The sequence below is a fragment of the Wolffia australiana genome, chromosome 12 (genome assembly GCF_029677425.1).
Source record: "Wolffia australiana isolate 7733 chromosome 12, ASM2967742v1".
In the NCBI taxonomy this organism is placed as follows: Eukaryota; Viridiplantae; Streptophyta; class Magnoliopsida; order Alismatales; family Araceae; genus Wolffia; species Wolffia australiana.
Window position 1 is genome coordinate 14,704,712 of NC_135846.1, and position 27,923 is coordinate 14,732,634.

The 27,923-nt window shown below is 42.6% G+C and overlaps 2 protein-coding genes and 1 pseudogene across 4 annotated transcripts in view; 1 reads left to right on the top strand and 2 right to left on the bottom strand.

Annotated features, from left to right (window-relative positions):
- Nucleotides 1-2,782, bottom strand: part of LOC144710634 (uncharacterized) — a 3,337-nt gene extending 555 nt beyond the window's left edge. The window contains exons 1-3 of the mRNA XM_078584451.1: nt 2,618-2,782; nt 788-902; nt 1-717 (exon numbers count right to left, since the gene is read on the bottom strand). The exon at nt 1-717 is cut by the window's left edge and continues 555 nt beyond it. Of these exons, the coding sequence (XP_078440577.1) occupies nt 275-717; nt 788-902; nt 2,618-2,767 (708 nt within the window). The 5' untranslated portion in view covers nt 2,768-2,782 and the 3' untranslated portion in view covers nt 1-274. The remainder of the gene's footprint in view (nt 718-787; nt 903-2,617) is intronic.
- A 472-nt stretch (nt 2,783-3,254) lies between these two features.
- MSH1 (MUTL protein homolog 1) lies at nt 3,255-27,874 on the bottom strand. Of its 3 annotated transcripts, XR_013583357.1 has the most exons (27): nt 27,634-27,874; nt 27,180-27,309; nt 27,000-27,097; nt 22,699-22,774; nt 21,737-21,856; nt 21,052-21,099; nt 20,738-20,802; nt 20,577-20,662; nt 19,490-19,654; nt 17,965-18,074; nt 17,376-17,481; nt 17,150-17,225; nt 15,799-15,857; nt 15,199-15,266; nt 14,949-15,122; nt 14,505-14,711; nt 14,095-14,351; nt 13,214-13,357; nt 12,717-12,774; nt 12,056-12,352; nt 10,415-11,053; nt 6,589-7,032; nt 4,763-5,255; nt 4,488-4,648; nt 4,289-4,406; nt 3,379-3,458; nt 3,255-3,316 (listed from the first exon to the last, which is right to left on the bottom strand). XR_013583357.1 is itself a non-coding variant. In XM_078584449.1 (22 exons), the coding sequence occupies exons 1-22, from the start codon at nt 27,744-27,746 to the stop codon at nt 6,802-6,804; spliced, it is 3,327 nt and encodes a 1,108-aa protein (XP_078440575.1). In that variant the 5' UTR covers nt 27,747-27,874; the 3' UTR covers nt 6,571-6,801. The 3 variants fall into 3 exon arrangements, 2 of the variants coding, with proteins under 2 accessions (XP_078440575.1, XP_078440576.1); XM_078584449.1 differs by lacking the exons at nt 3,255-3,316; nt 3,379-3,458; nt 4,289-4,406; nt 4,488-4,648; nt 4,763-5,255 and having other exon boundaries at nt 6,571-7,032; XM_078584450.1 differs by lacking the exons at nt 3,255-3,316; nt 3,379-3,458; nt 4,289-4,406; ... (1 more) ...; nt 4,763-5,255; nt 27,634-27,874 and having other exon boundaries at nt 6,571-7,032; nt 21,737-21,974; nt 27,180-27,219.
- On the top strand, nt 16,769-16,880 carry LOC144710765 (5S ribosomal RNA; annotated as a pseudogene).
- Nucleotides 27,875-27,923: the final 49 nt, after the last annotated feature.

Consider the following 27,923-nt stretch of genomic DNA (forward strand, 5'->3'; position numbering starts at 1 on the left):
GCCTTCTTCCAATCCTCAGCTTTGCCATCGATCCAACCGTACACGTGGCGATGCTCCAATCGGTGTATGATGACGTCATTATTACGACTCCATCAACGGGTGATGACGTCAGCCACGGCTTCTATGACGAGCTGGTTCACTACCTCGTCTTCGATCCGCCGCCAATCACGCCATCCATCGAAGCCTTCTTCCAATCCCCAGCTTTGCCATCGATCCAACCTTACACGTGGCGAAGCTCCAAGCAGTGTACGATGAGGTCATTATCACGACGCCATCAACGGGTGATGACGTCAGCCACGGCTTCTTCGACGAGCAGGTTCATCACCTCGTCCTCGATCCCGCGCCGAATCTCCGCCGCCGCCGCCATCAACGCCTTCTTCCAATCCTCGCCGTCCATCTCGGCTTTGCCATCGATCCAGCCGTACACGTGGCAAAGAATCCGCTCCCTGAACCGCACGCCGCCGCCGCTGCCGGCGACGGCTTCCTGGATGGCCTCGTCCACGGCGTCGGCGATCAGCCGGAGCGACGAGTCTCCGCCGTCCACGCTCATCCGAGGGTCGACGGCGTGCCACCTGGCAAGGGCTTCCCGCCAGGAAGTCGCCTCCTCGAAACCCGCCGAGGCGAGCAAGCTCTCCACCTGGCGGCGCTGCTCCTCCGCCGTGGCGGCGCCGCCGCCGCGGGCGATGGAGCATATCGGCGGCGATCTCGATATCAGATCTGGAGTCGTAAAAAAAAATGTATTTTTTTGTTTTTTTGGAATTTGTTTTAGAAAAAAATATTTTCTTACGATTGGTCTCCGAGAATCGCGGAGAGGGGCTGCTGACGGCGTCGTCTTCTAGATTTGCTTCGAGAACGGACACTGGGCTTGGCTGGTCTTGTTCCTCCACCCATGAAGTCCCTCTCTGTCCGCAGAGAACGCAGTTTAGTGAGAGAAAGATAGACAACCGACGGAAGGAGAGATAGGAAGAGGGGGAGGGAGAGGGAGAGAGATAGATAGAGAGATAAGGGGAGGGAGAGAGACAGGGATTGAAACAGGAGAGACAAGGGAGAGAGATAGAGACAGAGAGTGAGAGAGAGTGAAAGAGGGGAGACAAGGGAGACAAGGGAGAGAAATAGAGATATATACAGAGAGGAGAGAGGCAGGAGAGAGAGATAGATACAGAGAGTGAGAGAGAGAGAGAGAAAGAGTGAGAGAGGAGAGACAAGGGAGAGAAAGAAAGAGTGAGAGAGACAGAGAGAGGGAAGAGAGACAGGGTGAGAGAGAAAGAGTAGGAAAAGAGGAGAAACTAAGGGAAAGAGGGAAGACGGAGAGAGAGGAGAGACAAAAGGAGAGAAGGGGAGACAAATGGAGAAAGGAGAGAAGAGAGAGGGAAGAAGAGACAAAGGGAGAAAGGAGAGAAGAGAGAGAGAATGAGAGAAAAGGGGAGAGAGGAAGGAGAGAAGAGAGAGAGAATGAGAGATAAGGGGAGAGAGGAAGGAGAGAGAGAGGCACACACACAGAGGAGAGACAGAGAGAGGGAAGGAGAGAGAGAGACAAAGGGAGAGAGGGAAGGAGAGAGAGAGACAAAGGGAGAGAGGGAAGGAGAGAGAGAGACAAAGGGAGAGAGGGAAGAAGAGAGAGACACAGAAAGGGAGGAGAGGCAAAGGGAGACAGGGAAGAAGAGAGAGACACAGAAAGAGAGGGGAGTCAAAGGGAGACAGGGAAGAAGAGAGAGACACAGAAAGAGAGGGGAGTCAAAGGGAGACAGGGAAGAAGAGAGAGAGGAGAGACAAAGGGAGAGAGGGAAGGAGAGAGACACAGAAAGAGAGGGGAGTCAAAGGGAGACAGGGAAGAAGAGAGAGAGGAGAGAAAAAGGGAGAGAGGGAACAAGAAAAAGACAGAGAAAGAGGGGGGAGACAAAGGGAGAGAGGGAAGAAGTGAGAGAAAGAGACAGAGAGAGAGAGAGAGGAGAGACAAAGGAGACAGGGAAGAAAAGAGAGAAAGAAACAGAGAGAGAGAGAGAGGAGAGACAAAGGGAGACAGGGAAGAAAAGAGAGAAAGAAACAGAGAGAGAGAGAGAGGAGAGACAAAGGGAGACAGGGAAGAAGAGAGAGAAAGAGGCAGAGAGAGAGGAGAGACAAAGGGAGACAGGGAAGAAGAGAGAGAAAGAGACAGAGAGAGAGGAGAGACAAAGGGAGACAGGGAAGAAGAGAGAGAAAGAGACAGAGAGAGAGAGAGAGGAGAGACAAAGGGAGACAGGGAAGAAGAGAGAGAAAGAGAGAGAGAGAGAGGAGAGACAAAGGGAGACAGGGAAGAAGAGAGAGAAAGAGACAGAGAGAGAGGAGAGACAAAGGGAGACAGGGAAGAAGAGAGAGAAAGAGACAGAGAGAGAGGAGAGACAAAGGGAGACAGGGAAGAAGAGAGAGAAAGAGACAGAGAGAGAGAGGAGAGACAAAGGGAGACAGGGAAGAAGAGAGAGAAAGAAACAGAGAGAGAGAGAGGAAAGACAAAGGGAGACAGGGAAGAAGAGAGAGAAAGAGACAGGGAGAGAGGAGAGACGCAGACAGAGAACAAAAGAGAGTTAAGAGAGAGAGAGAAAGAGAGAGAGAGAGAGAGAGAGAGAGAGAGAGAGCAAACCTTGGGAGAGGAAGAAGAGGAGGAGCCGCCAGACTTGTTCTTCCTCCTGATGCGATTTAAAACCAAGCTTGAGACCTTCCCCCAAACACCCATCTTCTCCCCACCTCTTCTCTCCCCCTCCCCCTCCCCTCTCCTTCCCTCTTCCCCCATCGCAAGAACCTCCCCCAAACTCCTCCATCTCTCTCCTTCTTCCCCCTCCCTCGACGCCACCATCGACACCCTCTCCGACAACCTCCTCTTCCCCTCCTCTCCCCTCCTCCCCCTTCTTCTACTCTTCCCCCACCCTTCTTCCCCTTCTTCTTGTTCTTGTTCTTGTTCTTGTTCTTGTTCTTGTTCTTGTTCTTGTTCTTGTTCTTGTTCTTGTTCTTGTTCTTGTTCTTGTTCTTGTTCTTGTTCTTGTTCTTGTTCTTGTTCTTGTTCTTGTTCGTGTTCTTGTTCTTGTTCTTCCTTCGCCTTGCACCTCCCCGGCTTCAAAACCACGATCCTCGTCGGCGGAGACGGCCTCCCCCCTTCTTCAAGAATCGATCTCAAGATCTTCAGCGACGGCGGTTTCCGATCCTCCACGAACCTCAGAAGAACATCTCTGTTCGCGCCGAGAACTTCCAGGAGCAGCCGCTCCGGCTTTCGATCCATCTCCGCCAGAGACGGCGACGGATCTTCGAGACCCATCAGCTTCGCCGTGATAGGAATTCTGCTCCGCTGGAGAGATTTTTTTCGAGGTTAGGATAGGAGTTTTTCGATTAATGAGAGGTTGTTCTTACCGGTTCTCGATCGATCTTTGATGCCATCGCGTCTGATTCTCCGCGCATGATCTCCGGCGGGTCGTCATGGAATGGGAAGTCTGTGCATTTTTGGCGAAATCAGGCGAAATTTGTGATCTTTTCATCGGGACATAGTTCTTAATTTTGGAAAATCATAATACGGTTGATGATCGGCGGTGAGATGATTTTTTTGAAAATGGTTCTTAATATTTGTTATCTAGAGAAGATCAACTATTTGATCATGATGCGAAAATTTTGGAAAACGTAGCGCAGATTTGAGGATTGGTGATGAGAGTCGATTATTTGCTCATGATGCCCAAATTTTCTAGACCTTGCGAAGATTTGAGGATCGGTAGAGAGATCAATTAATCGACCATGATGCCGAAAGTTTTGATTACCTAGCAGACATTGGGAATTCGTATTTGATGATCAATTACTTGATCATCATGTCTCAAAGTTAGAAAACCTTGCAAAGATTTGAGGATCAGTAAAGAGATCAACTTTTGGATCATGGTGCCAGAAATTTGATAACCAAGAGAAGAGATAAGAATCGGTTACGAGATCTAATTTGATCATGATGCCAAAAATTTGATAACCAAGAGAAGATTTAGAATTGGCAAGGAGAGCTTAATGGATCATGATACCGAAAATTCAGATAATCCTGAGAAGACTTGAGGACCAGTAACGATATCATAATAACAAAAATTTAGATAACCTAGCGAAGATTTGGAGATCAGTCACATGATCAATATTAGATCATGATGCCGAAATTTTTGATATCCCAGCGAAAATTTGAGCTTCGGTACGAGATCAAATTACGGATCATAAGGCCAAAATTAGAGAGGATTGGTGATGAGACCATGACGCCTAAAATTGTAGAATCAAGAACAAGATCGATAAACTCAATTACCGCGAGGATTCCACGACTCTGCCATGCCGGCGTTCAAGTCGACGACATTGATGATCCTCCTCGCGCATCCGAACGCCGGATTCACGCGCCGAAGATCACTAATCCCGACTCCTGAGATCTTAGAAAACAAAACAAGAAGCAAATCAGAAGGTCCGCCGTTCGTCGAAGCCGTCCACGAGAACACCATTCTAAAACTCACCAGCGTCGACAACTTCTAGCAAGACTCCGCATATAAACAGCCGTGGACGCACCTCCCCAGCCACAGCGGATCCGAAATTGGAAAGAATCCTCCGATTTTAGCAAGATTCTTTAAGAAATCCCGAAATTGGCGCCCCAAACCTAGTCCCGAATTCAAAATTTCTACATACGGAGCAGGAGATCCACGCCATAATCAAAAGAAATTCCAAATTCGAGAGAAACAGACGATCAAGATCACTAACTAGAAGAGATCTGTGAATCAAAATTGAAACATACCGAAGATCGTTCGCTCTCGCCGGAGATTTCGCCGGAGAGGAAATGGCGAAGAGTTGGCGGGTATGACAACTTGCAAGAGGGGGTTTGGGGGTCACGTGAGAAAGCATGTCACGTGATTCTCAAGCGTTACCAATGGGAACTGGCCACGTCAGCGGGTCACGCACGCAGACTTGGGCCTTAATTGCGGTGTGGTCACCGGGGGTGACATTACTGCCTCGGGTTTACGGGCCATTGGAATTTCTCGCAATTAATATAAATTACTGCGGCATTAAAAAAATATTAATTGTATAAAATAAAGCGCCAGAGCGATTCCCAAAATATTTATGCGACAAAGTTTTAACCCATGAAGGGGAGAGGTTACCGTTTATCTTCGATTGGGGTGAATGGAGAGAGAGATGGGGCATGAGAGAGATGTAGAGAGAGACATCAGCCAAAGTGTAGAGAGAGAGATATCACGGATACCCACCTTGTGTACCATTACAAAAGGTGCTGTCTTTACACAGAGGGAGAGAGAGCACAGAGAGAGAGTTAGAGAGATATTGAGAAAAATATGAGGGAGAGAGAGGATGAGAGGTGAGAGAGAGAAAGAGATATTGAGAAAGATAGGGGGGGAGAGAGACAACACAGACAGAGAGAGAGAAAGACGGAGAGAGAGAGAGATAAAAGGAGAGAGAGGGAGAGAACAGACATAGGAAGAGAGAGAGAGTGAAAGGGAGAGAGAGAGAGAGAGAGAACACAGATTGAGATAGATTAAGAGAGGGGGAATGAGAGAGAACACAGATAGGGAAAGAGAGGGGGAGATAGAGGGAGAGAAAGAAATTGAGAGAGGGAGAGAGAGTGAGACACTGAGAGAGGTGGAGAGAGAGAACACAGTTAGAGAGAGATCAAGAGAGGGAGAGAGAGATTGAGAGAGAGAACAGAGAGAGAGACTGAGAGAGGGACAGAGTGAGAGAGAACACAGAGAGAGAGAGATCAAGAGAGGGAGAGAGAGACTGAGAGAGGGACAGAGTGAGAGAGAACACAGATAGAGAGAGAGATCAAGAGAGGGAGAGAGAGACTGAGAGAGGGACAGAGTGAGAGAGAACACAGATAGAGAGAGAGAGATAGAGATCAAGAGACGGAGAGAGAGACTGAGAGATGGACAGAGAGAGAGAACACAGTTAGAGAGAGAGATATCAAGAGACGGAGAGAGATATTGAGAGAGAGAGAGACTGAGAGAGGGGGAGAGTGAGAGAACACAGTTAGAGAAAAAGATCAAGAGAGGGAGAGAGAGAGAGAGAGACTGAGAGAGGGGGAGAGTGAGAGAACATAGTTAGAGAAAAAGATCAAGAGAGGGAGAGAGAGAGATTGAGAGACGGAGAGAGAGAACAGAGAGAGACTGAGAGGGAGAGTGAGAGAGAACACAGATAGAGAGAGAGATAGAGATCAAGAGAGGGAGAGAGAGACTGAGAGAGGGGGAGAGTGAGATAGAGCACAGATAGAGAGAGAGTAATTGAGAGAGCGAGAGAGACAACACAGAGAGAAAGAGAGAGAGATTGAGAGAGGGGGGAGAGAGAAAACAATGATAGAGAGAGAGGAGAGGTTGAGAGAGAGAGAGAGAGACAACACAGATAGAGAGGGGGGAAGAGGAAACAATGATAGAGAGAGAGAGAGACAACACAGATAGAGAGAGGGGGGGGAGAGAGAGGAAACAATGATAGAGAGAAAGGAGAGGTTTAGAGAGAGATAACGCAGATAGAGAGAGAGAGAGATTGAGGGGGGGAGAGAGAGATAGCACAGATAGAGAGAGAAGGAGCTGGTTCTAGAGAGATATATCAAATACCCACCAAGCGTCTCCCAACAGACCACATGGGTTTTCAAAAAAGCTGCAATCTTTACACAGTTTTCCCTGTTCTTCCACAGAGATAGAGAGAGAGAGAGAGAAACATGACCATCTCTATGTAAGAGTTGCTGCAAAAAAAGGGTGGCCAATTCAGCTTATATGCAGGAGGAGAGATGAAGAGAGAGAGAGAGAGAGAAAGAGAGAGAGACTGTGGTGTTCATGGCTGCAGGGTCAGGGTGTCTAGAGAGAGGTTGAGAGTACCGAAATGGCGATGTTTGCCGTCGGCGACGTTGGCCAGGCGGAAGCCGAGACGAGGAAGCTGGTTAATGAGAAGAGTTTCAAGTTGGGTGGCCAGGCTCTTACCAGGCAGAAGAAGGTACAAGAATGTGGCCTGCTGGAAGCCCTCCTCACCACGGTGACTGCGTACTCTCCCTGCCAAGTCGTCACTCTGCAGAGAATCCAATGACAGATTATTAAACCAACCTCCTGCGCGCATGTTACATGAGATGGTGTTGGGGGACAGCGATGAGAGAGAGATGAGCTTGATGAGAGAGGATGCAGAGGAGTGATGTTTACGAGATGGATGTGATGCTGGGGCTGTGATGGTGAATTTAGAAAGAGAGAGAGAGAGAGAGAGAGAGAGAGAAAGAAACATAGAGATAGAGAGAGGATGAGAGAAAGAAAGAGATAGAGATAGAGAGAGGATGAGAGAAAGAAAGAGATGGATATGGAGATAGAGAGAGAATGAGAGAAAGAAAGAGATGGATATAGAGATAGAGAGAGAATGAGAGAAAGAAAGAAACATAGAGATAGAGATAGAGAGAAAGAAAGAAACATAGCGATAGAGATAGAGAGAGAAAGAAAGAGATGGATACAGAGATAGAGAGAGAGTGAGAGAAAGAAAGAGATAGATATAAAGATAGAGAGAATGAGAGAAAGAAAGAGATAGAGATAGAGATAGAGATAGAGATAGAGAGAGAGAATGAGAGAAAGAAAGAGATGGATACAGAGATAGAGAGAGAATGAGATAAAGAGAGAGAAAAAAGAGATGGATATAGAGATAGAGAGAGAACGAGATAAAGAGAGAGAAAAAAGAGATGGATATAGAGATAGAGAGAGAGTGAGAGTGAGAGTGAGAGAGAAAGAAAGAGATAGAGATAGAGCAAAAGAGTGAGAGAAAGAAAGAGATGGATACAGAGATAAAGAGAGAGAATGAGAGAAAGAAAGAGATGGATACGGAGATAGAGAGAGAGAATGAGAGAAAGAATGAGATGGATACGGAGATAGAGAGAGAGAATGAGAGAAAGAATGAGATGGATACGGAGATAGAGAGAGAGAATGAGATAAAGAGAGAGAATGAGATAAAGAGAGAGATAGAGATAAAGAGAGAATGAGAGAAAGAAAGAGATGGATATAGAGATAGAGAGAGCGAGAGTGAGAGTGAGAGAGAAAGAAAGAGATAGAGATAGAGAGACAGAATGAGAGAAAGAAAGAGATGGATACAGAGACAGAGAAAGAGAATGAGGGAAAGAAAGAGATTGAGATAGAGATAGAGATAGAGATAGAGATAGAGATAGAGATAGAGATAGAGATAGAGATAGAGATAGAGATAGAGATAGAGATAGAGATAGAGATAGAGATAGAGATAGAGATAGAGATAGAGATAGAGATAGAGATAGAGATAGAGATAGAGATAGAGATAGAGATAGAGATAGAGATAGAGATAGAGATAGAGATAGAGATAGAGATAGAGATAGAGATAGAGATAGAGATAGCGATAGAGATAGAGATAGAGATAGAGATAGAGATAGAGATAGAGATAGAGAAAGAGATAGAGAGAGAGAGATAGAGAGAGAATGAGAGAAAGAAAGAGATATAGATAAGATAGAGATGATAATGAGGATGAGAGAAATTTAGAGATAGAGATAGAATAAGAGAGAAAGAGATAGAGAGAGAATAAGAGGAAGAAAGAGATAAAGAGAAAGAGAGAGAGAATCAGAGAAAGAAAAAGATAGAGAGAGAGAGAGAGAATGAGAGAAAGAAAGAGATAGAGAGAGAGAATGAGAGAAAGGATAGAAAAAGAATGACAGAAACGTAGAGAGAGTGAGAGAGATGGGAAGAGGAGACAGCAGATGTTACAAGATGGAGCTAATGTTTGGGGCCGTTATGACGCATGTGAAGAGAGTGATGGGAAGATGATAGAACACGAAAGGTCTAATGCTGAAACTGTGATGGTGCATGTGAAGAGAGAGAAATGGAGATAGGAGGGAGGAAGCATGGGATGTTACATATCCGTCTGATGTTAGGGCTGTGATGGCTCCTGTAAAGAGAGGGAGATATGGGGAGATGAGGGAAGAAGCAGAGGATGTTACAAGGTAGCTCTGATGTTGGGACAGTAGGCCCATGTAGAGAGAGAGATGGGGAGAGGAGAGAATGAGTGGAAGATGTTAAGGGGAAAGCTGTTGACAGGGTTGCCATGGAGTAGGTGGAGAAAAATGAGGAAGGGAGAGAGATGGGGATCAGAGAGAGGAGGCAGAGGAGGAATGTAAACGGGCCATGATAATGCGGGGTGATTAACTATGATGGATATAATGATATGATATGAGAGAGAGATCGAAGGAGAGATTGCAATGCATATCCACTGGGTTTGATGTGGCCAGGGTCAAGACTACAATAAATGATAACCGTAAAATATATAGAGAGAAGTATGAAAATAGCAGAGAATAAAGACAGAGAGAGATGGACCGTACTTCTGACCATAGAATCAAGCTTGGATCACAAAGGGGCCAATAATTTCAGAGTTATTACTGAGGACAAGAAGTATTAGTGGGAGGGAGAAAGGTTATCCCATGATTTACAAAGATTACACATGGGCCATTCAATAGCAGCCTACGAAGATAAAAGAAGGATGAGAGAGAGAGAAAAAGAAGAAATTAAGGCAAGGGAGAAAGAGATGGAGAATAGGCTCACGTCTGTCATTCTAATTATCCATTATGAGTCACAAGTACATCGCTATAGATATTTATTGAGGATTAATAGGATTAAATGGAAGAAGACGGGAAGAAAGGCTATCACATGTCTGACGCAGATAATTCATGCAGAAATAATAAGCACCCAAACTAAACAGCGGAAGGAAGAGAAAGAGAGAGAGAGAGAGAGAGAGTGTGTGTGTGGTGGGGTTTGATAGCTTCACTTAAAGGTCAACTATGCCAAGTCTGTGATACATCCCTGACATGGAAGATTAATTGATTTGGGAGGATGAACGAGAGAGAGAAAAAAGAGAGAGAAAGAGAGCGAGAGAGAGAAACAGAGATCTATAGATATTGGTCAACTATGCTGAGTTTGCGACCTGTCCCTGATATCGAACACAAAATGAGCTGGGGGTGAGGAGGTATCAGAGAGAGAGAGATGGACAACTATTTATGACAAGTCTGCAATGAGTCACTGCTGGCATAGAATAGTGATACAGTGCTTAGTGGTTTTTTTTCCTTTTTTTTTGTGTGTGTGTGTGGGGGGGGGGGGGGGGGGGGGGGGGGGGGTTGTGGGCATGAGAGAAAGAGAGAGAGAGAAAGAGAGAGATTTGAAGGTCTGGTCTGACAACGGACTCACCGAAACTCACAACAGGGTCTACTATGTTAAACCTGGGTGTTCTTCCAGACTAGGGGAGAGAAGAGAGATGAGCGAGACAGGAGAGAGAGAGGAAAATGGTTCTTGTCAGAAAGGGAACTAATCACGTGTAATTACTGACCTGAGGCCTCCAAGATTTAACTAGAATTGAGTCTCTCAAAATAGAATAAGAAATATAAATAGAGAGGGAGAGAGAAACAAACCTGCCCAACATATAATCTCTCGTCTGGTCTGAAGAGTACATAGACACTCGACGAACCAGTAGTCAAGGGAGGCGGCTGCTCCCTCGCGCCGATGTACAAGCAAGAGACTTGAAGATCAATCAACTTCTGACGGCAAATCTCAGTGACAGCCTTCTCCACTTTTTCGAACAAAGTCTCCTGGGAACTAATGACCCACTCCACAGAAGACAAGGCGTTGACCTCCAAATCAACCATTTGACCGCGTTGACTCTGATTCTCGGCCTTCTTGGCCGAGAGATAAAGTTCGCCCGCCCGCTCGACGATAGCATCGGGAAGACCCTCCATTAGAGCAGTTTCAAAGGCCAGGCTTTCTCTGCAGACTCCGTCTCCAAGCTGCCATGTGGGCCTAATCCGGCCGTTGACTTTCTCCGCACGCATGGCCTTGTTGACCACGTTCTTGGTTGTCAGCGGAAGGTCAAAGATACCATGGAGGTGGGTGGAGACTACGCCGAGGCAGCCAATGGAATCTAGGGTTTCAACGATGCTGCCAGCAATGCAGGTGCCTTTAGCAGTCTCTGTGCCCCTGCAGATCTCATCGATTAGAACTAGGCTTCTTGAGGATGCCCCGTTGACCAACGACCTCAGCTCTGACATCTCAATCTGCAGGGATGAAAATCACGATTAGAGGGTGCTGGCAGAGGCAGCAAGGAGTTTTTTCTTGAGTCGAGTGTTTATTCGAGAAAACGATGACTGAAGTCCTACATATTTTTCAAGATCATCAGTTCATCAATGAAAAGCTCATTCCAAGAGTTCTCTTAATAAAGGTGGATTCTTTTAGAAGAAAAATGAATATGAAAGATGAAGCTGAATCCTGGAATCCCAGAAGAGACAACAAGAACAAATAAAATAGGGGATTTCAATAATGAAACGAAAAGGTCTGGTCTGACGCTGATGAAAAAAGGATTGTGAAATAGCTTTAGTAGCCGAAATAAAGATGACAAGCCCGACGGACTTAACGAATCACGTTTCTTCAAGAGATTTAAAGCACTAATCGAGAGACCAAAAGAAAAATTGAAAATAAAAGAATGTTGGGAACCAATATGTGATCAAGAATGAAGACAAGAGGGAGGATAGTATTCATACTGAAAGGACATTATGATGAGCATGTTACAATCATGTGCCAAATCAGACCATAAGGTTACTGTTGTATGTCGTATTGAGCCAGGCATAATCCGACCCATACAATCCTGTATCTATATGTCATTTATGATCTATTGAACATTTGGCTGTTTCTATAGGCGTTTCACCGTCTTCCCCTCGCCCCCTTTCTCTATTCCAACTTCTGTCGGCACATAAGAAAGACATCTTGTCCCCTCTCTATCCGTAGACCCTAAAAGTATTGGAAAGAAAGGGACAGGATGACTAACTAGCTGATAAGAACCTGCGTCCATGCCTGAATGAAAAGATCAAAATGCAACTAGCGGGCTAAATAACGCAAATACCCCTATGGGTTTGCTACTCTCTTGCCATGAGCGCCAGATCAAAAATGCGAAGAAAAATACCTGGAGGGGAATATTCAAGCTCCCCAAAATGGGGGCTACTATACCTAGAAAACTTTTTTTACGAGGTCAAACATGCTCAAAGATCTGTTAAACAAATTACCTGGAAGGAGCTCTTTCCATCAGCTGGACTGTCATAAGATTTCATATGCAGCATGACAGAATCAAAATGGGGAACGAGTGCAGATTCTGCAGGTAGCATGAGCCCACACATCGCCAGTAATGCCGCAGCGCATATTGATCGAAGTAAGCTGGATTTACCGCCACCATTTGGCCCTGTTAGTAGGAAAATCGACTCCATGTTTATGTTGTTCTTTATTCCGCCACCCTCTGCCACGTCAAACCAATAAGGCAGTAATCCAATCAGCTCCATTTTCCTCTTGTCCAAAAGCTCTTCATCCTGCACCAGTTTAGGTACAGAACAAAATTAAGTTCAGGTTAAAAAGATGAAGAAAGAGAGAAGTCTAAATGTCACATATCGGCAGTGTAAGGTTACCTGCTTAATTAAGAAAAAAAATAAATGCGGAGAGTATTCTTTAATTTATTATATATGAATTAAGGTATGGATAAAACTTCAATTCAAAAAGAAGAGCAGAGATTTCAACTTTTCCTTCAAAACTTCAGGTCGAAACGTGATTGCAATTCCAGGATTCGGTTTTATTTTCAACAAAGAAAATACAATCAAATGAGTGGAATACTTTTTCTTCAATGAGATATTTTGAAAGAGAAGCAGTAATCAGTTTTAAAAGGGAAAAATGCCATACCTGAGATCTGGAGAATTCCGCAATTTCAGGAATAACCCAGTTCCTCCGTCGACCTTCACTAGAAGATAAGAAAAGGAATCGAAAAATCAAATTGTGAAAGAAAATAAGAGCCGATGACTTGAATCTTTAGTCTCAAACGGACTTTCGTGTCTAGTTAAGAGCGCGGAAACACCCTTGAGTTTGCTTTGTACAGTTCTGGTATATATTCGTTTCACACTTAAATAAAACAAATCAAATAGATATTACCGAACTTTTCCAGGTTACAACACTTCCATATCCTTGTTTCATGTGAATTCAAGAGCATGAAACAACATGGATAAAATGTTTATGAATTCAAGAGTTCTGCATAATTCATAAGACATAAAAGGATAGACGTTTCAAGAATAAAACCAACGAAATTTTTAAGAAAAAAAAGGCTGGAGTATCAAATAAAATGACAGGAAATTAAGCTCTCCAGATCAGACGGGAATAAAAGCTAGAAGAGTACAAGTCCCCACCAGACATGGCCAAAAAGTGCCTTTGCTATAATGAGCAACGTCGATGAAAAGACGAGAATATTGATCTTCGCCTGCAACTCAACAGAAAGTCCTCTCAATATTTCTAAGACCTCAGCCTTCGCCGCAGCATTTGCCTCGTGATACCTGATGAAACAGAATCATCATGAGTGACCACCTTAAATCACTTTTCAAAAAAAAAAAAAAGAATCATCATGAGTAAAAATAAGTATTGATCACTGAAAACCTTTTTATGGAAGCTTGAGCATCAGATACCAGACATTTTCATGTAAAAACCACTCTAACAACCATTACGATTTTTTAACAAGATCCGAGACGCAAACAAGTGACAATGACAATGATGAGTCATGATAATCCTAATTGTTCTGGGTTGACCACCAAGTTCCAGGTGGTCTTCCCTTTTTTAATTCAAAAAAAAGATTGATCATCCTAATTGTTAATCCTCCGCACATGACGACAATGATGAGGTCATCATCGTTATCACTTGTCCATGACAAATATAAAGATGATTAAGTCATCATCGTCATTCACTTGTCCACGACTTTGTTGATGATTATAAAATCATCATCCTCATAATCATCTCAACGGTGGACAATGATGAGGAGGATGACAATGACAACGGAATGACAAATACCCTTCGCCTGTCATATTGAGCTTCCTGTCCTTGTTCAAGATGACAAGATGCATCGCCATCCTCGTCATTTATCTAACATAGGTTGACAATGATGATAACAAGATCATCATCGTTACTCGTCTGCAATTAGGATAACAATAAAGATATTGTGTCCGGATGATAATAACACCTTTGTGCCAGCAATGACAAACACAAACTATCATACAGAAATCTAGAAAAGAAGACGTACCGAATCAGTGCATCATCAACCTTGCGAGTGGTATACCAGTCATCTCCAACCTTCCTTCCTTTTGCATCCAGAGCAAATTTTAGTTGTTTCATTTGTTCTTCTCCGGGACTATCTGCTGAGACCAGCGGCATAAAATTTTTCCCCTTAAACCAAATGGCTTCATGCTCCCGTGCATAAGATATTTCTCCTCTTAGCCCACCAAGAGGAGCCAACACTGCCTTTATCCTCGTGATAATTGGCTCAAAATCTTCAGAGACCTGAAACCAAAATGGATGGTGAACAAGGCAAGTCATGTCTCAAATACTGAGAGCATCTAAACACCAGTATTAATTTGATTAGCTTTCTGCCCATGATATTTCAGTCCCAAACAATTGTTACGACTAAATAAAAACGTGTTCACCAACACTTACTGCATCAGATAAGGCCTTGGCAGCTAAATCTACTTCCTTGAAAGCCAACTCAGCATGAACCCTCTTTACGCGACCTCGCCATGTGTACTCCATATCTTCAAAAAATTCGGCTGGAATAACTCTGAAGGAGCTTATCTTTTGATCTGTCTCTCCGTCAAGAGAAATCATTTCACTTATTCTTGTTGAGATGAGTTTACATTCCTTGACCTAAAAACGAAACTATAAGACATAAGTTGTCTCAACGACCAGAAGAACTTTTGCCTCAATAATGAAAAAACCCCCTTGAGGATGAAGGAACCACGACCAGAAAGTGAAAGTGTTCCTTTAATAAAACTAGTTGAAATATAACGGCAATAATTTAACTAAATTTCCTGATCCGCTTATGTGAACTAAAACGAAGCTAGGTTTTCAATTAGAATAGTACAATTATGGGAGAAAATTCACCAGAATTTCCGATTCTAGCCTCAGTCCTGTAGCCAACCAAGTAGGATCCATTAAAAAATTAAGAATCGGATAAAGCTGATCGTTTTCATACAAAAGCACAACTTCATCCACCATGTGCTTGATTCGACAGAACTCTACATGATTGGCCTCCTTTGATTCCAGAAGTTTTACAAGCTGCAAAATGCACTTTAGTGAGCCCAAAGTCAACATAAAATGAAAGGCCGGGTATTTCAACACCAATTCCAATAACCTTTGCAGGAGATGTGCACGTGAATTCAGGAATCGAGCAGGTCACACGACTCATGAGTCTGCACGCTTCTACATGTACAAGTTAGATTTAGTAAACAATAACAGTACGGCATGAACAATTGAAAGGGGATAGAATTAATAAATTCCGCACATAACATGGTATTTTTATTAAGATATATTCAAACATAAACAAGCGGAATAGCACCTAATAATCTAAAAATACAGGAATTTGGCTGAGCAACGTTTTGGCAGCACTATACAACAAAAATGTAAAGAAGAAACTGACACATGAGAGAAATTTGGCTGCGTCTCAACTTGGCTCAAGTATACAGACAGACTAACAATCATCAGGAGTTGACTCAGCAAACTAACATTCATGAAAAATCTTTTTTCGTATATTGATTAAATAAGCAAATTTTCCTAGATAGTCAACAAAATTTTCCACAAAAAAAAAAATAGATAGTCACCAAAATATTCATTCACCAGTCTATTAGAAACAGCAAAATACTCCAATTCATTCCCGAGTTCATGAGGGAAAGAAAACACAAGCGACAACAAACGATGAATAAAAGCCTATCAATAAAAAGATGGATTTACTTACCTTGAATTGAGGATGCAATTTCGTGGGGTGGAGGATTTAAAATAAGATCCCTTAAATATCTGAGAAATTCATCAAATAACTAATAATTAATGTAAGTTATGTGAAAATTGGAGCTATAGAAAAAGTATGACAAAAAAAATATATAAGACTGATCTCCCTAAGTATTAAAAAAGGAAATGACGGTTGAATGATACGTTCTTGAAATGTATCGGTTTCTTGGCCAGATGTGAAGAGAAACTTAGAAAGAAACTTTCCAACTCAACTATGAGTGCAATGTCCAAACAAGAGAGGGAAGATAATTCAAGAAGAGGGTAGACGGGGGAGATCCAACCTATTTGTCGCAAAGGACCAGGGTCACCACGGACATGGAGGATGTCTCTAGAGTGACAGAGAGAGGTTAAAGAGGTAGAAGGTAAGAGTAGGGAAAGGTAGAGAGAGAAAGAGAGTATCCTGGCTTGGGCTGGTAAAACGGTGTGGAAACGGTACTGGACCAATGTTTCCCATATGAGCAGACTGGTATCATGTCACTGACTGTTTAAATATATAAATGATACGATGTCTATGTTTTGCTAATATAATCGGCTCACTGCATACTGCAACTGTTTCCAGATAGAATTTCAATGTCTCAAACTTTTATTTCTGGATTAGAGCTGCTAGATTCTTGATCAAAAACCTATCACAAAAGAAACTCATAGAGAAATAAAACAGGCAGCAGAAACACGCCAAAAATTGACCAATTTCCATCATCGGTAACCGAACTTAAGAATATAAAAAGTCAGTTACCAAATCCTGAGCACATTATGATAAAGGGGCGGTCAAAAATCAGTAATATACGAGGTTAAAAGAGAGATAATAAGGGTATGACTCTAGATTAGACGAATCCGAAAATCAATGGCACAGTCATTCAATTTGTACAGCAAATGTGCGCATCAGTTTTGGATTCATGAGATGTCGAGTTTATCAAAAGCAACACTAGTATCAGCACACTAGTGTACCGGATCCCATAAGATCTCCGAAGTTAAGCATGCTTGGGCGAGAGCAGTACAAGGATGGGTGACCGCCTGGGAAGTCCTCGTTGGTGACCACAGCATGGGCATGTGATCGCAGTTAAAAATTTCAAAAAAAAAAATCAAAAGCAATTTTTGAAAAATAATGCCCTAGTGTTTCAGATCCTGGTGACACTTAATGTTCATTACAGTTAAACTAGACCAAACAAATTTTCATGATTTGTGAGTACGATCACTGCTACATTTCCTCTCTGAAAAGACATGTCCTTGGACTAAAAAAATGTGGGCTCCACTTCATCCGCAAAAACCATTAGAAAATCAAATTAGCGAGCTGTTTCACTTACAATACGGGAAGGCCTGTGTAATTTGATGGAAGAAGAACCTTCAGTAAGCTAGGTATACCCTCTGTGGGGATGACTCCTACATGAAAACAACAAGATATATTATAAGTTTTCAAAAGTCAAGGAAAGCAAGTTAACTGATGCGAGATGATAAAATTATCATAATGTGCCTTCAGCAAACGATCATGGTTGCGGTACTAAACGAAAGGACAAAAAGTTGGATACTAACCTATTTGAGTTGCAGTAGGTAGATATATGGAGCGGGGTCTTTTTTCTGATGGAACAGTAACATTTCGGAACACCGTTTCTTGATCAAGGCCATAAATATCCCGCACCTTCAAAGAAAAGATAGCCTTCATAAAAATATTTCTCCAATAAGATATTCAATCCAACGGTCAACAACAAATCCAATTCATCACATGAATTGTTCATTCCTTCACTCGGTGATTTATTCAATGAGTACTTTAATAGAAGCATACTGAGAGTTCTTGAGCGAGAAGTTTGAACAATAACAAAGAACGTATCTTTTTCAGTTACGCGAACTACTAATCATACACAATGTTTCCCTCTTTTAGAGAGGGTGACGATCGACCGTTGGAGGGATATGACCGTTGGAATCAACGGTCATATTTCACTATGAGCGGGCCCATTTATAGAACATGGGCCCGTTAATACAAGAGTACATGACTATTGGGCCGTATGATCTAACACATACACCACATCTCATGAGACAATTTCAGAAGACATTGGAAGATAACTTAAAACACGATATAAAAAATACATGAAACACTGAAAATATTCCATCGCTAGACAAATACCTTGCACAAAAGCTCATCAACAGGACTTCCCTCAAACCATTCGAAAGATTTGTTGTTACACTCACCCCATAGCAACCCCCCTTCACCGAATTCCCCCCATCGGCATGTTCCTGTATAACAGGTTTTCTGCACACAGGTTAGAAACTTTCACGATGAGAGACTTTAGGCCTTTTTCCTTCCATTAAGTATCTGAATGATCTCATAATTCTAAACATAAATTAAGAAGTTTCCAAGAGTAAACTGGATAACCAACATAAAAAACGTTTCGTCACAATAATGTCCCTCAGAGGAACACGTCAGAGTTCTATTGAAGTACAGATGCACACGCTTTTGTTAATGTAAAACCATGGTACAAACAGAAGGGTAAATTTTGACAAATATTGAGATAGAGTCGCACTACGCAGGAAAGATGTTAAGCAGATAACGATAAACCAGTTTCAAGATCTGAAGATTCCGCAGATAAGGAAGCAACTGTTGACTACGTTCCAAGACTGGACAACCGTTGCTTCCAGCACATTGCCATTTCATAATAGGGGTACAACGGTATACTGATGCAATCTTCAACAGGGGATGGACAACGGTCAAGAACTCAACGGTCACATTGAGGCCTTTAAATACCTGTGTAATGCATTAGTTCATTTAGGCTTTTCTTACTCAAATACATCTCCCAGGGTGGCGGCTCCGCCCGTCGCCCTGTCCATCCTCTAATCTATGATTCTATCTTCTGTTCAGTAATGTATAAGCCTGAATGGCATTTGATTGAAGGTCGTGAGATGCCCCTTCCTCTTCTTCTCTACTTCCTCTTCTTGATCTCATATTGGTACTTCACGTTTCTTAACAAAAGACCAACTTAAAGGGCCTGTCACAGAAGGACCAACTTAAAATTTAAGCAGGAAACCATTCAATGACGTTCTTGAAGTAGGGTTCCAACAATACTGAGCTGTGATGATGATGTTGGCTAATGGTTTACCATCATCACCATCAACCGTTCATAATTAAAGAAAATTTCTATCAACTTGATCGTCAACTAAATTGTTTGACACTGACGGGGTTGACAACTTTTTTAATGTCACTTTTACAAAGTTGGTGGCTGACGTCGACAAATGGTTTGAAGGTCTGTGGTACACAGTCATTATCACTAATGACAATGGCGTCATTGAGGCTATCACATTGTTTTTTGAGTGTTGTTTTTTTTCAGTCACATCGTCATCAACGTCGACAAGTGTCAATGTAGTTGATGTCGACCAATGTTGATTCCTGTCTAGAAGTATTGCCTGAAATAAATCAAAGACTTTTATGTATTGCCCGAAATTAATGTTCTCAGAGACTTGTAGCCATATCAGGCTTTACAGGGAGACAGGATGATATTTGGGAAATTATTGACCCACCTTTTTCTTCTGTCCTTCCCTCTTCTTATTTTCCTGAGCTCTGATAGATCACCATGTGGGAGACTATCACATTGTCTTTTTTACAATCACTAAAATCATTACAAGTATTGACAATAAAGAGCTGAGAGCAGTCTAACCTGAAGAATTCCGTCGTAGGGTAGAATGAAGGAACAAATAATGGAACTGACAAGTGCGAAGTTTAGTAACTACAGCTTCTTCAGTCAGACAATCCTCAACGGAGTAGGTCTTCATAGTTTCAAGAATGGAGATCATCGAATAGCCCTTTGCAGAGCGAGAGATTCCTTGAAGAGCACAGTCAAAAAGATCGGTTCAGTCAAAGGAACTCTATCATGGAAGAGAGAAACTTTGATGGCTGGTGAGAGATTAAATCGCCTCTCCAAGGAGAAAAAAATAACTATCAAGTTGTAAGCAACAAAAAATTTGAAATGAGTTTCCTTAAAAAACTTTGATGAATCATCTAAATCGAGCATGCTTAAACATAATTCCACAGTAGAAATTGTAGTCAACAGGCCTTCGATTAAATAATGTAAAGCAACCTTTGTGCGGCTTTTTTTGAAGAAAAAAAGCCAAAACCTTTGTGAGTTTTCGCGCCACAAAAGAATTACAAAAGCTGGGGGACCAAATGTGTTGAATCTTGGATACGGCAGCAGACGAAATGTAGAATTACCGTAGAGAGAGAGAGAGAGAAGAGGGGGCGAGAAAGAGAAAGAGAAGGTAGAAAACGAAATGCCTCAGGTCCATGAGTAATTGATGTAGTTTTTATAACAGATGGATACAGTGAGGGGAGAAAAAAAGGGAAAATAGGAGAATAAGAAATTGACAGAAAAAATCGAAATACAATAATTCAACAATATGTTTCAACCAAAATAACGTTCTATAGACGAATTTAAAGTGGAAATCGTTCGAATAAATTTGTCCATAGATCATCACTTCGCGTTCCCAATTTGAAATGTCACTCCAATATCCCAGAAAGCAAGACACACTCACCTCTTCCACATATTATGACCACTAGACCCTTACAATGGTAAAAAATGAAAAAGAAGTAGCCTTTATTAAAATAATGCGACAAAATAGTCATAAAAAAGCGAATGAATGATGACTTTTCACATACTGGATAAAATAAACAATTTAACTGGAAGAAGGTGTTATCTCTCTCACGCAAAACATATACACGGCATTTTATAAATTGATACATAATACTACCTACGACAGGCATCGGATCAGGAAAATTGACATCATCATTGGACCCAGCAAGCCCGAACACATAGGGATTTCCTGGATGCGCATGCCTGGGGCACACACAAAAACAAATAAGTTGTTATATTTTCTCATACAGTTTTATAACAGTAATAAAAATGAAATACCCAGAAATGAAGCGGTCTTTGCGTGAACGGGCCTGAGCAGGTCCCTGAACCTCTTCAACTATACACTGAGGAAATAAAGAGAGAACACAAGTACTTTACACGACTGTTGCCTTTTGATCAACTTTACATGAAAAGAGGCAATTTATGTTTTTATGTTCTTGACAGAGTGCAGCTGACAGAGGAGAGATTCTTCCTTCCCAGCTGAACGAGTTGCAAAGCCGTTTTCTTACTTAGTCTTCTCTCATAAAATTCAAATATACGAGGATGAGCACAGACAGCCTTTCTCACAACGACATAATCCATGATCTACTCACCACTGAAAATCCATTTCGAGTCAAATCGTCCAAAGTTTGCCGCAAATTCTGCAGTAGAAGGATTTTTCAGGATCCAAGTCATAAATATATCGTTAAAACGGCAAACCTCAAAACACAGAGAGAGATAATGGACATAAAATCATAGATACAAAACCAGGATCGGGATCATTAACAGAGGAAGATATAAATAATAGGAAACACTAATACTCATGGCACTTAAAACATGGTAAAGGTAATGGCATAGTAATCAAAACTCAAATTTCAGCTCAAAAACGACAGAAGACAAAATTCTAGGATATAAGTCCAGAAACTGGTATCTGGTGATCAGAAGTCAAATATGAATCATAGGTTACAGTATAGAGTGGGTAATATGCCGGCATGTAGATGTTGTAGTTCATAAACTAATTGATGTATCGATACACATTTCATCGGAATATAACAATCCAAAGACATGAAGTTGGGGTTTTACAGTATTGTAAACATCGGGAAGATAAACACACCAAGCTATAGAAAATGGATTCCTGACGCATAGATAGACTTTCATAGGAACAGCGGAAACAATTCAGAGACGTGAAGTTGGACTTTACAATTCAAATTAAATGGCCACAAAAAAAGATAAAACTACAAAGAACCGCACCGATAGGCACGAAGGCTATAGAAGCTAGAAAAAATAGAGAATACATACGACGACAGGGCATCCAGCTCTAGGGATACTATCCGATCTCTGGCCACCAAAAGGATTTAGTCCGGCATATTCAACAAGGACACATGCATCAAAGCCCACAGCTTCATAAAATTCGCCAACCTGGAAAACATCAAAAGAGACAAAACTAATAAATATCGCCTTCTCAAAAAAACCCAGCGAAGATTCTAACAGCCCCATGCAATCCCAATGAACATTTGTCCGGCCCAAAGTGCAGAACCTGGGCATGGCAAGATTTTTGATCTAGGTCAGACATTAATAACACGTATAATCAATCACTAGCAAAATGCTCACGCAGAGGAAGGCTGATTAGATAGCTTTGGGCAGTGATAAGTGATAGTCCAAGTTTAAATCCTAGAATCTTCATAGATATTCATTTTATCCAAATATAAGGTCATAAAGTGATTAAGTGCCATTCCCAAACTCGCTCCTCCCACAGGACAATAGGTGGAGCAGGGTCTCCCGCCCCCAATTCAAACCACCTATCACTCAACGCATTTGGGTCAATCTAAAATTCGCCCACTGGGTTCCAAATATTTTAGTCAAACCATGTGTACACCTCGGGTCCAAAATCTGTAAACGAACTCTACTAGTTAGTCAAACATAGAACTAAGACAGATAATTATCAAGTTAGTGAGAGGACAGCATTTTCAGGAGTTTAAAATATGAAAATAGAATAAAACTACAGATGCAGTTTCCAGCTATTCTTCAAAAAAAAATAGTCTCCGACCAATTATTTCACAATTATTTAACATATAGGCATACAAAGCACAAAAGACAAGAAAAGAAGAACCCTTGTTCGTTTCATAGGCAACCAAAACTTTTTCCTGCCCATCCGAGCATAATTTAAGATGAGTTATCATTGATCAACTCATGTTTTAAATATAAAAACATCAGTGAAAGCAAGAAACAGTAAATAGAGGATGGTTCTGCAATTGGCATACTCTGCATAGCAGAACTTCGCGTGGGAACCTTTCTTTAAACTGCAGCAATTCCGAATTGAGACTTCCATCCTTGAGGCTATAGAAGAAACAGTGAGAGAAATCAATACTTCACGAACATGAGGTAGACAAAAAAAACTTTAAAGCATACTATATCCACCTCCAGCAGAGAATATTCAACACAATATGATCAGTAGCATAAAAATATCTAACATCTTCAGGAAGGCACTCTCTTGATACAGCAAAATAAGAAATAAATATGATTCAACAAGGCAGAATGGAACCCTATGTGTTACAGAGGGCTAATCAAAGTCAGAGTTATGTACCAAAAGCTACGGAATATTCTTTCATGAACAATCAATTGAATACACAGTTTACGCTGAACTTCCAAAAATTAAGTGCAATGCCCATCAGGCAAAGACTACAATTCACGAAAGAAAAAGGAAATGTGAAGATTGCATCAAACATGCAACTGGAAGTCATCTTCTCCTAAACATGGGATTTAGAAATAAAGCTTCCTCAAATGTCTTCTTAAGTATTAAGTTGATAGGGTCCTATTAAGGGTGGAAAACGGTCAGAAACATTTATGAAGTAAAGGGCATAAATACCCCTTAATGTACTGCAACGAGCTATCAAATGTCTTCTTTAGTATCAATCATTTCCCTCTTTTTCTACCCCTTCTACTCGTTTATCTCATGAATACTCAACTTTTTTGAAAAAATGCGAAAAGGTTGATGCAAGAGGGTAAGATGTGTATGGTCAACGTCACTGGCATGGGTTCCACGCATCAGGAGAGTGTAAATAAACGGCCTATCAACTGAGAAAGGGCTTTCTTGAAGTTGTTGCAGAGAAATTGGTCTGGAGAATAGGAGAGCTTCCCATCCAGGATGCAGGGCCAGTCGACCCAAATCCCCCTGAATGTTTTTCATTCTTGCAGTTTACCTTCTCCAACTTCCACCTCTTTCATCGCTGTATCCTCTCCCCAAATCTCATCCTTAGAACTTCTTAATTGCTGTTTGAGATCATTTATAACATTCCTTGGAAGACACATCAGTTTCTAGGTTGGATCTTGAGAGGATCTGCATCAAAGGTAACCCGAAATTGGTGACCCTCCTGATGTGATAAATAGATATGATAAATAAGTACACATGAGATCTAAACGGCCTTCAAGCCCTCCAGTCACGGCCCTGCAAACCATGAAGAGGCAAGACTCGCCCCAGTTGGTACAACACTGTCCACCAATGCCTCCCTTCCATTGTAACCTAGTTCCTCCGCGGCCATATTGCCCAGAGCACCAGTAAGGGTCAACCGCACCTCTCTTGCCCCCTGAGTGCACCGCCCTTTATAGAATGTCATGAATATTCTGTTAGTCTGATGGACCTCCATTGGGGAGTATATCAATGATACCAGAAAGGATTCTGACAAACATGATGATCTAAGATCTGGAATCCAAAGTGGGTGTAATGGAAGCTAGTTTAACAAAAATGAAGGAAGAACAGAAGAGTATTTAGGAGGAGCCACAGAAGTCCGAAAAAAATTTAAACTCGTGTTGATGCTGGCACCAATTGATTCACTTAACATTTTTTAGAAATCATAGAATGAAGATCTTGTTGACTATCGCATCCAGTAGCAGAGAGCTGTATGTGGCTAGGGGTTTGGAGGGGGCGCAAAATTGGTGGGAGGTTGTCGTTTTCAAGAATGACTATCAGGAGTCCCTGGCCACACTATCTTCCTCGAAACATACCACCATACAATCTGCTACCTGGCCATCCTCTGGTGCAGGTGCAACCTCCACTGTCACACTTGCCGCCGCAATATCCACAGGCCTGTCTTCTGCAAATACTGCTTTGGCCACCAAATCTGCTGCAGCCACAGTGCCTGCAACCATGCCTGCTGCAGCCACCACAGTCTCCTTGTGTCTGACACCGCCACACCGACATTCCCAGCCGAAGTAATTACCATTATGCCCCCTCCTACTGTCACAACACCACAATTGCTCCACTGCTGTGCTATCGTGCAACCTATCTGGAGGCATCCACAAAGGGGCAAGCAGCTGTGAACCTTAGGTTTGTGATCCCCCTCTTGTGCACAACAGACCGCCCGATTGAACTTAGGTCCAAATCCCCAGGCCTCTGCAATGAAGGCGCTGAAAGCCATTCAAAGTTGGGCCAGCCCCATGGCGCCCAACCTCAAGCTACTTCCTACTACCAACAGGCCCAGCTTCAGTCCAACCATGGTCAAACTGCTGTGCGATATAATCCCCAATCTCTTGTGAGGACAATTTTACTAATTTCATTCCAGGGACTTGCTGTGGGTCTTGCTTTCCTTCTCTCTCCATCCATCTGGATCCACCTAAAATCAAGGATCATGCTGCTCATCAGATCAATCAAGGTGAATTTTGATAGGATCCCAATCATGATACTATCACAGTCCAGCCACGGTCCAACTGGGGTCCACCCAGCAGGCCTGTATGGATTCAAATGCTGACTCAGGAAAGGTCTAACAAGGGGCCAGCCTGTGGCACAGCACAGGTCCGGCCCAAAAACAAGGCTGCCATAACCCAGCCCAACAGCCCAAGCTGCTGTCCACCCTGGGGTCCAAACTGTCTCAGCCTGGTTTCAGCCTGGTTTCAACCTGGTACCAGCTTGTGTCAAGCACAGGACCAGCTCACGACCTAGCATTGGCTGATACAATCTTATATCCCCGAGGGTATCTTGGGCATCTTAGCCCACTAGGGGCACTTTAGACATCTGATTTTGAGGTTAGACTGTTTTCCTTTCTATATATAAATATAGCTCTCCCTTAAGGAGACAGTCAAGAATTAAGGTAAGATTGGCCACTTGGATCACTATCTTGATCCTCCTCGTCTCGGTCCTGTGCCCTGCACCATTCAGTGATGCCCTACCCGTGATCGTCTCACCTTACCATCAGCCAGCTCCCCTCCAATCTGATCTCTATACTTGCCAATCAGTGCTCGTCTTCTAGATGATCCCCATCCCCACAATTGCCAAATCCTCTCCGGGTCTTCAGGCGGCTTGTCCCTGGTCAATCCCTGACTCCTCCGATCAACCCCACCAATCATTCCCATTCTACTCTCTGACCCCAGGAACATCTCCTCTATTTCCCTTCAGGCACAGGTCCAGCCCATAATCCAGCCATATGCCCTTATGTCCATGATAGGCACTATCATAAGAAGTACCAGAGAAGGACCAGATCTGGTCAACGGGGGTTTGACCAGACCAACTGACTAAAAGAAAGGGGAGGGGGTCGCCAGAGACCCTATAAATAAGAAGCGACCCTGTGGTAAGTGACATTATATTCTGGACACTCTTCTTGGCAGCTACGCCGGGACTGAGAGCTGTGGAGGGAGCTCACCTACCGCGGAGGGAGGAGTCCGCCCAGGAGGGAAGACCGCCATGGGATCACGAAGGAACTTCACCGTGGAGGGAGGAGCTGCCCAATCTGAGCATAATTCGACGCTATTCCACTCATATTACTATCTTGTTGGATATTCTCGATCTTCAATTCAACTATATTTCGCTTAAGAGTGTAACAGTCCATCAACTGCCTAGCACTAGATCCAACAGGCCCTTGCTGGGTCCAATAGGCCCAAAAGGTTAAAAAGATTGACAAGCATCCCAGCAAAAGATCGGAGTGGGACAAAAACAAACCAGCTATTAATTCAACGTTGAATATACCTATCGCTCATTTTCCTATTTTTCAAGCCACTTTTACTCCCCTTGACTCTCCAATTAGATTTCCGTTGGCCCTGCAATAAATCTCCCAGTTCCAAGTCAATATTTATGGTGGGGAAGAGATCCCATGAAAATCTCAGTTTTTTTAATCAACGCACCCAAACCATGAGCTACAACTAGCATAAACAATTAAAACATAATGCAGATTTTGAATAAATAATACTGAATAGTAATAGACAAAGATAACATCAAATGATCGATGGAAAGACAAGCCATTGACGCGAAACTCTACTCTGACATAACTATTATCGAATATCATTGACTTTTTCAGCCAGTTGCAGAGTATTTCCCTTTAATTCCTTTCCACATAAACCATACAGCCCATTATAAAGCCTCGCGATCAATTCCCCCTTCCTAGTTTAGGCTTACAAGCTATTTGTCTCAACGTAGATGAGTCTTTATTCCCATTTGTCCAGCGGTTTTACCGTAAACTTGCATAGAGAGGACGTAAGAACGTAAGGAAAACGGCAAACGGTGGCAGCTAGTGACTTCCAAATCATCAGATTTCAAAAGCCACTGCACATTACATGTGATCCAAAAATAGATTACCTTCCATTTTTCAGGCTGGTGTCTAAACCCAATAAATTAGAATAACAAAGCCGTTGAGTGAGTTGAACTGAGGACGGTTTCCTGCACATTTGCATCCTCTGCAGACAAAGAGCGCCCCTTTAATAAACAGATATTTGGGCAGAAACACAGAGGATTACTCTTGGAGGTTTCAGCACAAACCTCTTTCCACCAAACGATGTGAGAATTTTCATCCTCACAATGAAGTATTGTCTCCTTCAGTTTTTTATTTGTCGTAGATACTCCTTTAAGAGCTTTTTGCGACTTAATCAAACATTTTCGCTCCACCAAACTGCATCAAAAAAAGGAATGCACGAACATTCCTGTTTTTCAGAACAAAATAACCAAGCAAGCATCTCAACAAAATAAACATTTTAGCCCCCTACTACATAAAGTTTACAGTATGGACCCAAAGATGAACTAGAGGTCGTGCTACTTCAGAATAAAGCTTCCTCAAACGGAGAAAACGCCAAAAAAATCAAGATTTTGGGACAAGACAGAAAAGCCAGAAACTGAAGAACACATGGAGAGACGTCCAGAAAGAAGCAGAGCAAAACCCGGAATGAGAAAACTCTTAAAAAATAAATAAACAAGGATTATGATGGATGAAACTTACCGACGAGCTCGGGAAGAATGAAGCTGACGAGCCAACGAGGAACGTAGAACACCGGCGAGGGACACACAACGGTACGAAGAAGAGACAAAGCTCCGAGATAAAAGCCAGTGCATTGTCCGCGATGTAAGAATCGATGTAAGAAAACTCTAAATCTTCGATTTTGTAACCTTCTGCGCCCACCGCCGATGCTTCTTCCCGCCGGAGCAGAGCTAAGAACTGACGGGAAGGCGGCAAGGAAGCGAAGGGACGGCTTAAACTCTCATTTATTGGGAGATGGGCCGGCCCATTTA